This window comes from Rutidosis leptorrhynchoides, chromosome 2 (assembly GCF_046630445.1).
Source record: "Rutidosis leptorrhynchoides isolate AG116_Rl617_1_P2 chromosome 2, CSIRO_AGI_Rlap_v1, whole genome shotgun sequence".
Lineage (NCBI taxonomy): Eukaryota > Viridiplantae > Streptophyta > Magnoliopsida > Asterales > Asteraceae > Rutidosis > Rutidosis leptorrhynchoides.
The window spans coordinates 551,667,154-551,680,513 of NC_092334.1; the positions used below are offsets into that span (position 1 = coordinate 551,667,154).

The window sequence follows — 13,360 nt, forward strand, 5'->3', positions numbered from 1 at the left end:
AAGATATAAATGTTGCTACACCATATTGTTCTTCTAGGAATTATCTTATATACAAGTTTCGGTTTTTACTCTCAACATGGTAGCAATTAATCCCTTGGCTGTTACGTAATAGAATGTCAAAAAATACCTTTGACACAATAACAAATACGTGGACCAAATGTAACGTTATGAACAGTGAGTCTAGAATTGCTATTGCGGCTCAAGATTTTCTCAGAATATAAAAGTTCTGGTCGGCCCGATTATTGTCTCTCTTTATGTTTTAAATTTACGTAGCACGACTATTAGTCACGATCGAAAGGTATAGGATTAAACATTTAAACCTTGATGTTATATCCAGTTTTCGCACTGGTTTCAATAAACGTAACTCTGAATTCACGAGCTTTGCCATCTCCTTCTTCAAATGAAACTTGCCTGTTTGATGATAAAAATAAAAATTCCATTAGACACATGACGTAGTAACATGGTTCTAGTGTGTACTCTGACAAGACAAATTACAGATATTTCCATATATATGATAAACTAAGAGCACCAGATAAAAAAAAATGTTGGTGTATAACTATTTTCAGGAGAACATTGAAGCTAAACGTATAAGACGTGTTTAAACTGTAAATCTCACACCTTTTGTCAACAAGGCCGCATTTATTCCCAACCAGGAATATAAGGATATCAGTGCCTCGCTCATTACGTACTTCTTCCATCCATTTTGCAGTGTTTAAGAACGACTGTCGATCTGCATAAGTAGAAATCCATTTACGACTAAGAGTGAACATTATCATAACTCCATCTATATGCACCATAAACTAGTAAAAGATATTTGTTTTTTTTTTTATATCAAAATATCTCAAATAACTAAATAAAAAGTGGATGAGATAATTTCTCGCTTTCCTACGGTTCAACTCACTAGTAACGTCATAGACAATGAGTGCAACTGATGAATCTCTTATAAAGCTTGGAAGCAAACTCCTAAATCTTTCCTGCCCAGAAGTATCCCTGAAATGTTACGAAACAAAATGTTATGAGAAAGCACATGAACTCAAAATTATCAAAAAAATAAAGAGAAACAAATTTAGAAGCTTGTAGACCTTGTTATTAAACATGGTACTGACCGAATATTGTAGTTAGAATTGAAAAGAACAAACAACAAGTATCAACATGGCAACCTACCAAAGTTGTAATACAAATGTTCTATCTTCAAGGTACATTTTTTTAGTTAAGAAATCAATGCCAATGGTAGCCTGCAGTAAAAATTCCAAAACCAAATAAGATACAGCTTTTAGTTTAGTTAGCATCTAAAAACATTTCCACATCAGCAGTACTTGTACAAACACTACTAAGATCTAAGAACCAATGGTTGATTAATGGCTAATTAATCATAAAATAAAAAATTAAATACGTAACTTAACGGCCTAACGGGCCATGAAGAACATGATAATGATAAGGCCAATTAAACTATGCTAATAATCACTTGGCTCAAAAAATCACAGACGATAAAAATTATGCACTCAAAATATACAAATGTGTATACACATTTCATTAAATCGACAACTATAACAAATTCATGCAAAACATAACCTACGGATGAATTGATTTACACAATTTCATTAATATTCTAAACATCGATCGATTGTGTATACAAAGATCCAATGATGAATCTTGATCAATTGCTTAAAAATCATGGAATCAATTAACACACAAGACCTAAATAGAAAAGATAGGGCATAATTAATGAATAAAAAAGAAAATTTAATACCTGATAGGTAGTATCGAATTTGTCATACATAAATCTGGTAATGATACTGGTTTTAACAACGGATTGATCGCCCAATATAATAAGTCCGTATTTAACATGAGGTGATACCACCGCCATTATTAAATATTTAATTAATTAATCATGAATTCAGCAGCAGCTGTTTTCGACAACTGTCTGTCTTCTCAGCAAACAGAAATAGATCAAATCTAAATCTAAAAGTGTTTTTAGAGAAAGAAAGAAGAAAAAAACGGAGACAATTTGGGAAAAAGAAAAGGAGCGAGAAATGGGAAAAATCAAAAAATTGGTTTTGATTTGATTTGAATTTTTTTTTCCCGAAACAACTTAAAATTTTATAACCGTTAGCTAATACTTCATAATAGAAAATGAAGGAATAGAATGTAAGCTAGTCGACGAGCTACTCGATCTCGACTCGTTAAAAAGTCAATTCGAATTGAGCTTAAATAGAGCTCGAGTCCGAGCTCGAATTTATTAAGGATTGATTACTAAAAGAGTTCGAGCAAGTTAGCAAGCTCGAACAAGTTAGCTAGCTTTAACGAGCTTTTCATATATGTACATTAATTAATATTTTTATTTCACAAGATACTAAATAACTGTATAATAGTTATTATCCTTTATAAAATATAGAAATACAATAAGTAAATCGGATTATATATGATTAAAAAGTATGCCTAACTAAAATAAATATCGAAATTAACTAAAATAATAATTAAATAAGAATATTATCAAAATAAACGAGTCGAGCTCAAACAGATCTCGAACTTCCCTAAACTCAGAAGAGCCGAGCTTGACCTTTCTATACTAAGCTCGAACCGAGTCGGGTTCGAGCTCGAGCTCGGAAAATTCTAGACAAGCCAAGCTCGAGCTGAGTAGAGCTCGACTCGTTTACACTCCTAAGATTCAAGAGAAACAATAACATCCGAGCACAACAAACCAAAAGAGAACCTAAACAAAACCTCACAACAAATAACCGAGACAAACGACCAAACAAAAAAAAACATCATAAAAAAGATAACAAAACAACAAGAAAGACGATGAAATAGAGTCCTAATCATAACATTGAATAGAGATTAGCAGTGTCGATTCCAGGATTGTAACTCAATGGGTTCCCGAATTTTTTATCAGTACTAAATATATTTGAATACTATTTTAGTAGTAGTTACTTTCAAAAAACTAAAAAATTCAAAAAAAAACATATGGGGTCCGAGTGGTTGAATTTAGTGGTGTTCTATAGAATTTAAAAGAAAAACTATCAATCCGAAAATATATGGGGTCCTGCAGTTAAATTTAGTGGTGTCCTATGCAATTTAAAGAATATTTTCTACTAAATATTTTTAAACTAGTGGTGTCCCGTGACCCCACGGAGTTACAAGTAAACTCGCCACTGGAGATTAGGCCAACCATCTTTGATCCGATTTGAAATTTCAATCTGGTTAATTATAGTATATGACACTCAGAATATACCGTCAACCTTTACTGTGGTTGGCTTTTCTAAGTTTCTGTTGATTAAGGGTGACCTAGCGTGCGTTTAATTGTCTTTTAATTGGAAATTTGGCACTAAATCCGTGTGTTAGTTTATGATCTTTGAATGACATATGTTGCTTAATAGTTCAGTATTTAAAGTTGATATACTCTTTTGACTATTAAACACATAAATTTTATAGAATATTTTTTTAAATTATATCAAAACATTTATTAAACAACTATATTTTTTTTGTTCATGCAAAAGATTAAAAAACTAATTTACCTCATTTATTGATCATTAAAACTAATTATTTTTTTAAAAGCAAATTTTATTAACAACATTAACAAGTGTCAGGAGGCAGGATCAAGATGAGACCCTAGCCAACCGAATATACTGTAACATCCGTGTTTTGGGCCTAGTTGAAATGACCCGTGTACCCTTGGGTATGGCGTAATTAGTGATTTTAATAATTATTTGTTTATAATTATTTGGTTATTTAGTTGAGACCAGTTTGTGACAAGGGTCACAGAACAAGTTCGTTTGTTTAATTTGGACTCCGTTAGGGCCGCCTAACGAGGTACGAAATATATCAGATAACTGATAAATACCCGTGTGTTGTGGGGTATGGGGTTTTAACCCCAAATAAGTGTATTGTGCTGCCCTTTCCTCTCATTTTCTTCCTCCCTCTAAAAATTTCCTAAACCAAACCGTACCCACTTCATCTCCCATCTCTAACCCTAGATTCCTAAATTGTGTTCTAGAGCTCAAATTGTTCATACCATCTTGTTTCTTACAGATTACTGAGTCTATCAAGGTAAGTAACATGTGTTTTTGTGTTCAATTCGTTGTTAAATTCATGGTTTTGTGTGAGTTTTGTAAAAAGCTTGAATTTGTGTCAAAACAAGTGATTTAAGTGTTGTTATGGTCAAATTGTTGTGGGTTTTGAGTCTATAACAAGTAGTGAACAAGTTGTGGTCGATTTTGGTGTTTAAAACGAGCTCTAGATCGAGATTTGAGGATTTCATCGTGAAGTCCGTAGCCTTTGTTCAGTTTCTGAGGAAGATGAACACAGTCGGCCGACTGTCGGTCGACAGTCGACCGACTGAGGGTTGAACCGACCGATTGTTGAGTGAACCGACCGACTGAGATTTACCTTCGGCCGATTGATGTAATACCAAGTGAATCGGCCGACTGGAAAGGTCAGTCGACCGGTTGTGTCTACAGTCGACCGACTGTCAGTGTCAGTCGACCGACTGAGTGTCCAGGGCAGAATATTTACCAAAGTGCCTTTTCCTAGCCGTTATGCTGCCCGTTTGTATTTTGGTGTTCAGGATGTAAATTTTGAAAGTGCATAAGTGTTAGGTGGACTTTTAGCGGCGCTTTTGTGACTGATTTATGTACTGTGTTGTTTTGCGTTAACGGATAGAAACTAACTTGATTTGCCTTATGTTCAGGTGATAAGGATAAGGAAGAAGCTCAGTGATAGTTTATCTGAGCTGGTTGCTGGTAATCGGTGAGTGGGATTATCTCTGGGTGTAGTATAGAGTAGCAAGTTGCGCTACTATGTTTATATTGTTGATAGTTGCCATGATTAGTAGTTATGTTGTATAGTTGATTGCAGTTAAGGTTGACATGCTTTTAGTAGTATTAGTTGCCTGTAGTAGTAGTAGTAGTAGTAGTTGACTGGTTGTATGTGCACAAGTTGTGGTTGTTGGAACCTATTGTTGTTAAGTTCAGCTCAGAGAGGTCAACCTAGTTGTGGTTGGGTCTAGTTGGCTACTGTATGTTGAGTATAGTGCTGAATGACGCATCACCTACGTGTGGATGACTATACTGAGGATTCAGTAGTAAAGACTATCGTTAGATGCTAGACTGATCAGCTAGTGGTAGTGTGCCCGTACAAGCCGCCGATCCTCTAGTTGGAGCACAGTTGCTGGTTGTTGTTTGTTGTATGTGGTTGCATATAGCTGTTGATATAGGAGTACAAGTTGGTACTGTATGCTAGACCTTTTGATAGTTCCATTCACTTAGCCTTGTGCTAACCCCTCACCTCCTCCCTTGCAGGTTTTGGATCTTAGTGCTGGTAGGGACGGGAGTCGGGCTGACGATATGTTTGACAAGACGAACTCTGATGTTTTAAGTTTTGTAAATATGTAGCTAGTCGTATAACGTAATGCCCTGGTTTGAAATAAAGTAATTAACTTATGATTTGTAATAATCATGTTTGTAACTAACTAAGGGTATTCATGTAAATTAAGTCTTCCGCTGTGTATTTAAAAAAAAATGGCCGGTGTTATAACTTGGTATCAGATCATAGGTTTGGCCGCATGTACATTGTGTTGAATGTCATGTTCCCAAACCTTGTGTTGTGTCAAACATATCTGAGGGGACGGGTTAAGTGAATGTAGGGATTACATGCATTAGTTGATAGGTACTAACATGTTTTCCACTAAGCGTTTGTGTGAGTTGTTGTGGTAGTGCAGATATGGCAGATAATACAGGAAACGCAACTGGTCCGTCAGCCCCCGGAACATTCAGAGCCCCAGATGAAGACGGGTATGTGTCAAAAGAGGATCCGCAGGAACAAATTCTAGATTTAGAAAGTAAGTTAAAGGAAGCACGTGACCGAATAAGGGAATTAGAACAACGTCAGTTAACAGTGAATCCCGGTGGTAGTGTACCAAATCAAATGTTTAGTGGGTATCCGATGCAGTCAAATATTTACCAGCAAACGGGAAGTGCTTTCCAACAACAACAATGGTTACCACCTCGGTGTCACTTTCCTCAACAGTATCAGGTGCCACCTCAGTTTAATCAACAGTTCCCAAATCAGATGTGGGGTCCTTATCAGATGCCGACGTTTCAACAACCGAAGAAATGTACCTTCAAACAGTTTCTGAATTGTAATCCACCAGAGTACTCAGGAAGTTCTAACCCAACGGTAACCCTTAACTGGTTAAGAGAGATAGAAAAAGTTTTTGAGGCATGTCAGTGCGAACCGGAATTACAGGTTATTTATGCTAGTCGTATGTTAAAAAATAGGGCAATGGTTTGGTGGGATACAATTATTTCTAGTATACCGAAAGAGCAAGTGAACATGATTACTTAGGAACAATTTTATAGTAAAGTTTGTGAGCAGTATTGTTCGTTCTACGACCTCAATCGAATTAAGACAGAATTTTTGGCAATGAAAATGACACCTCAGATGACGATCGATGAGGTGATTGAGCAGTATATGGATAAATTAAGGTTCGTGCAACAGTGGGTTCCAGACGAACAGTCCAGAATTCAACATTTTGTTAATATAATTTTACCAGAATACAGAACGATGGTTAGGATGGCGACGACGCTGTCGCAAGCGTTTGTTATGGCCAAGATGGTAGAAGATGACGTTAAAGCAGCAAGAAATAGAATGGTAGATTATGTGATACCGCAACAAGATCAGGCGATGAGTCATTCGGACTCTAGGTCAAAGAAGTCTGTTAAGTTGAAACAGAAAAGTGGGTCAGAATAGAGTGGGACAGCATCAAGTCAGAATTCTTGGTGTTATAGTTGTAGATCATCTCATAGTGGTCCTTGTTCAGATTCAACCAAAAGATGTTTGAGATGTGGTATTGTGGGGCACGAGATTCGGATGTGTTCGTTCCAAGAGGATGTATGTTGGAAATGTCATCAAGTGGGGCATAGGTCAGCTCAGTGTCCGTATGTAAGAGGATCAGGTTCTAGGGCGGGGCCAGGAGCGCAGTCGGGATCAGTAGGTGGATCTTCTAGTTCTCCAGTTGGGCAGAAAAGAAAGAATCCACCTACGGCAACAGCAAGAGCTTATCAGATGGTTGCAGATGCAGATGTTGAATATGATGTGAATACAGGTATGCTTCAAAATCCTCGTACTGTTTAGTTGTATACATGTAGGTGATTGTGTATATATATATGTGTGTGTGTGTGTAGATTGGTAGATCTTGATTGTAGTGTAAGATTTATTTTGTTGCATTATGTTGTTTATGTTTTGGTTGCGACCCTTGTGTGCCATGTGGGGTAAGGGTGACCCTTAGGTTGATTTTTTTGGGATTGAAGACCGTGACTTTGATAGAAATGTGTTTGGTATCTTTATGGAGTGGACATTTGGATGACAGAAATTTGTTAGATAGTGACACGAGTATGAGTGATATGCCGATAGTGGACTGTATTGACCAGATATTTCCTATGCTTGTTGGATGTGTAATGATGTTGGTAGATTATAGTTGAACATTTGATGGATAATGTTTAAATAACTGTGATTGGACAGATGGTGCAATTGATTAATTATAAAGTAGTTAAACTAATTACCGATGCTTATTGAGGAGATTGATTGAACATAAGTTAGTAAATGAGACAAGTAGAATTTTTCCTTTTTGAGCAACTCAGAATGAAGGTATGATTTAGGATAATATGCTTGTGTCCGGCCAACAGAAGTATATTATGATAAATCATACAGAATTTCTAGGAAGCTGAAGGAGAATTAGGTGGCCTGTGCTATATTGGGTTGTGATGTGACTGGATATGAAATGAATAATATTGTGACCCGAACTTTTCCATGTTCTTATATATTAAATGAAATTAATATTTACATGATTAAATGTTTCCAACCTATTAAGCAATCAAACTTGTTAAGACTTGATTAATTGAAATAGGTTTCATATAGACAATTGACCACCCAAGTTGACCGGCGATTCACGAACGTTAAAACGTGTAAAAACTATATGATGACATATATATGGATATATATATATAGTTAACATGATATTATGATAAGTAAACATATCATTAAGTATATTAACAATGAACTACATATGTAAAAACAAGACTACTAACTTAATGATTTTGAAACGAGACATATATGTAACGATTATCGTTGTAACGACATTTAATGTATATATATCATATTAAGATATATTAATACATCATGATATCATGATAATGTAATGATTTAACATCTCATTTGATTTAATAAACAATGGGTTAACAACATTTAACAAGATCGTTAACCTAAAGGTTTCAAAACAACACTTACATGTAACGACTAACGATGACTTAACGACTCAGTTAAAATGTATATACATGTAGTGTTTTAATATGTATTCATACACTTTTGAAAGACTTCAAGACACTTATCAAAATACTTCTACTTAACAAAAATGCTTACAATTACATCCTCGTTCAGTTTCATCAACAATTCTACTCGTATGCACCCGTATTCGTACTCGTACAATACACAGCTTTTAGATGTATGTACTATTGGTATATACACTCCAATGATCAGCTCTTAGCAGCCCATGTGAGTCACCCAACTCATGTGGGAACCATCATTTGGCAACTAGCATGAAATATCTCATAAAATTACAAAAATATGAGTAATTATTCATGACTTATTTACATGTAAACAAAATTACACATCCTTTATATCTAATCCATACACCAACGACCAAAAACACCTACAAACACTTTCATTCTTCAATTTTCTTCATCTAATTGATCTCTCTCAAGTTCTATCTTCAAGTTCTAAGTGTTCTTCATAAATTCTACAAGTTCTAGTTTCATAAAATCAAGAATACTTCCAAGTTTGCTAGCTTACTTCCAATCTTGTAGAGTGATCATCCAACCTCAAGAAATCTTTATTATTTACAATAAAATATCTTTCTAATACAAGGTAATACTCATATTCAAACTTTTATTCAATTTCTATAACTATAACAATCTTATTTCGAGTGAAAATCTTACTTGAACTTGTTTTCGTGTCATGATTCTGCTTCAAGAACTTTCAAGCCATCCAAGGATCCTTTGAAGCTAGATCCATTTTTCTCATTTCCAGTAGCTTTATCCATAAAACTTTAGGTAGTAATGATGTTCATAACATCATTCGATTCATACATATAAAGCTATCTTATTCGAAGGTTTAAACTTGTAATCACTAGAACATAGTTTAGTTAATTCTAAACTTGTTCGCAAACAATAGTTAATCCTTCTAAATTGACTTTTAAAATCAACTAAACACATGTTCTATATCTATATGATATGCTAACTTAATGATTTAAAACCTGGAAACACGAAGAACACTGTAAAATCGGACATACGCCGTCGTAGTAACACCGCGGGCTGTTTTGGGTTAGTTAATTAAAAACTATGATAAACTTTGATTTAAAAGTTGTTCTTCTGGGAAAATGATTTTTCTTATGAACATGAAACTATATCCAAAAATCATGGTTAAACTCAAAGTGGAAGTATGTTTTCTAAAATGGTCATCTAGACGTCGTTCTTTCGACTGAAATGACTACCTTTACAAAAACAACTTGTAACTTATATTTACGACTATAAACCTATACTTTTTCTGTTTAGATTCATAAAATATAGTTCAATATAAAACCATAGCAATTTGATTCACTCAAAACGGATTTAAAATGAAGAAGTTATGGGTAAAACAAGATTGGATAATTTTTCTTGTTGTAGCAACGTGAAAATTGTTAACAAATGTTTATTAATCATATCCTAGCTAACTTATATTGTATTATACATGTATTCTAATATATTATGTAATCTTGGGATACCATAGACACGTATGTAAATGTTTTGACATATCATATCGACCAATGTGTATATATTATTTGGAACAACCATAGACACTCTATATGCAGTAATGTGGGAGTTAGCTATACAGGGTTGAGGTTGATTCCAAAAATATATATACTTTGAGTTGTGATCTAGCCTGAGACGTGTATACACTGGGTCCTGGATTGATTCAAGATAATATATATATATCAATTTTTTTCTGTACATCTAACGTTGGACAACTAGTTGTAGGTTACTAACAAGGACAGCTGACTTAATAAACTTAAAACATCAGAATGTATTAAAAGTGTTGTAAATATATTTTGAATATACTTTGATATATATGTACATATTTGTTATAGGTTCGTGAATCGACCAGTGGTCAAGTCTTACTTCCCGACGAAGTAAAAATCTGTGAAAGTGAGTTATAGTCCCACTTTTAAAATCTAATATTTTTAGGATGAGAATACATGCGCTGCTTTTATAAATGCTTTACGAAATAGACACAAGTGATCGAAACTACATTCTATGGTTGAATTATCGAAATCGAATATGCCCCTTTTTATTAAGTCTGGTAATCTAAGAATTAGGGAACAGACACCCTAATTGACGCGAATCCTAAAGATAGATCTATTGGGCCTAACAAACCCCATCCAAAGTACCGGATGCTTTAGTACTTCAAAATTTATATCATATCCGAAGGTGTCCCGGAATGATGGGGATATTCTTATATATGCATCTTGTTAATGTCAGTTACCAGGTGTTCACCATATGAACGATTTTTATCTCTATGTATGGGATGTATATTGAAATATGAAATCTTGTGGTCTATTGTTACGATTTGATATATATAGGTTAAACCTATAACTCACCATTTTTGTTGACGTTTAAAGCATGTTTATTCTCAGGTGAATATTAAGAGCTTCCGCTGTTGCATACTAAAATAAGGACAAGATTTGGAGTCTATGTTTGTATGATATTATGTAAAAACTGCATTCAAGAAACATATGTCGATGTAATATATTTCTATTGTAAACCATTATGTAATGGTCGTGTGTAAACAGTATATTTTAGATTATCATTATTTGATAATCTACGTAATGCTTTTGAAACCTTTATTGATAAAATAAAGGTTATGGTTGTTTTAAAAATGAATGCAGTCTTTGAAAAACGTCTCATATAGAGGTCAAAACCTTGCAACGAAATCAATTAATATGGAACGTTTATAATCAATATGAACGGGACATTTTAAATAACGTGAGAAGTTCTGTTGACTTACGAGACAATTTCGTGGATATGGGTATAGATTTTAGCATGATGACTAATTCTATTGCCTAAGCCTTGGAAAATTGGGAAAATTGGACTGTATAAAGAGTTGAATTTGATGACAGATCGTGAAATTTATGATACAGAATGACGAAGAAACATGAATTTGACTCTGATTATTTGACTTGATAGTGTAATTTGTGGGCTTAAGTGGATTAACGAACGTTGATCGATGAAGATTGTGACAAATTATTTTGTATAGGGAGTGTATTGACGTTAAGAATCTCGTTTCCCTATGCAATTGTCGTGGATAATGTAGGTATCGGGGATCAGATCGAAAAAGTTGATCGTGTGTTTTGGCGGTTCGAGTAATAATATTGGGTTTGTCGACCATAGTTGACCCGATTCCGAGGACGGAATCTCTTTTAAGGAGGGTAGATTTGTAACATCCGCGTTTTGGGCCTAGTTGAAATGACCAGTGTACCCTTGGGTATGGCGTAATTAGTGATTTTAATAATTATTTGTTTATAATTATTTGGTTGTTTAGTTGAGACCAGTTTGTGACAAGGGTCACAGAACAAGTTTGTTTGTTTAATTTGGACTCCATTAGGGCCGCCTAACGAGGTACGAAAGATATCAGATAACTGATAAATACCCGTGTGTTGTGGGGTATGGGGTTTTAACCCCAAATAAGTGTATTGTGCTGCCCTTTCCTCTCATTTTCTTCCTCCCCCTAGAAATTTCCTAAACCAAACCGTACCCACTTCATCTCCCATCTCTAACCCTAGATTCCTAAATTGTGTTCTAGAGCTCAAATTGTTCATACCATCTTGTTTCTTACAGATTACTGAGTCTATCAAGGTAAGTAACATGTGTTTTTGTGTTCAATTCGTTGTTAAATTCATGGTTTTGTGTGAGTTTTGTAAAAAGCTTGAATTTGTGTCAAAATAAGTGATTTAAGTGTTGTTATGGTCAAATTTTTGTGGGTTTTGAGTCTATAACAAGTAGTGAACAAGTTGTGGTCGATTTTGGTGTTTAAAACGAGCTCTAGAATGAGATTTGAGGATTTCATCGTGAAGTCCGTTGTAGTGACCCGAACTTTTCCATGTTTATATATATTAATTGAGATTGATATTTACATGATTAAATGTTTCCAACATGTTAAGCAATCAAACTTGTTAAGACTTGATTAATTGAAATATGTTTCATATAGACAATTGACCACCCAAGTTGACCGGTGATTCACGAACGTTAAAACTTGTAAAAACTATATGATGACATATATATGGATATATATATATATAGTTAACATGATACTATGATAAGTAAACATATCATAAAGTATATTAACAATGAACTACATATGTAAAAACAAGACTACTAATTTAATGATTTTTAAACGAGACATATATGTAACGATTATCGTTGTAAAGACATTTAATGTATATATATCATATTAAGAGATATTCATACATGATAATATCATGATAATATAATAATTTAAAATCTCATTTGATATTATAAAGATTGGGTTAACAACATTTAACAAGATCGTTAACCTAAAGGTTTCAAAACAACACTTACATGTAACGACTAACGATGACTTAACGACTCAGTTAAAATGTATATACATGTAGTGTTTTAATATGTATTTATACACTTTTGAAAGACTTCAATACACTTATCAAAATACTTCTACTTAACAAAAATGCTTACAATTACATCCTCGTTCAGTTTCATCAACAATTCTACTCGTATGCACCCGTATTCGTACTCGTACAATACACAGCTTTTAGATGTATGTACTATTGGTATATACACTCCAATGATCAGCTCTTAGCAGTCCATGTGAGTCACCTAACACATGTGGGAACCATCATTTGGCAACTAGCATGAAATATCTCATAAAATTACAAAAATATGAGTAATCATTCATGACTTATTTACATGAAAACAAAATTACATATCCTTTATATCTAATCCATACACCAACGACCAAAAACACCTACAAACACTTTCATTCTTCAATTTTCTTCATCTAATTGATCTCTCTCAAGTTCTATCTTCAAGTTCTAAGTGTTCTTCATATATACTACAAGTTCTAGTTACATAAAATCAAGAATACTTTCAAGTTTGCTAGCTCACTTCCAATCTTGTAAGGTGATCATCCAACCTCAAGAAATCTTTGTTTCTTACAGTAGGTTATCATTCTAATACAAGGTAATAATCATATTCAAACTTTGGTTCAATTTCTATAACTATAACAATCTTATTTCAAG

General features: G+C 34.0%; 1 protein-coding gene across 1 annotated transcript; it reads right to left on the reverse strand.

Moving 5' to 3' along the window:
• Positions 1–314: 314 nt before the first annotated feature.
• Positions 315–1,867, reverse strand: LOC139889687 (ras-related protein RABH1e-like). The gene is made up of 5 exons (XM_071872623.1): positions 1,751–1,867; positions 1,165–1,235; positions 902–990; positions 619–730; positions 315–411 (listed from the first exon to the last, which is right to left on the reverse strand). The coding sequence occupies exons 1-5, from the start codon at positions 1,865–1,867 to the stop codon at positions 315–317; spliced, it is 486 nt and encodes a 161-aa protein (XP_071728724.1).
• Positions 1,868–13,360: the final 11,493 nt, after the last annotated feature.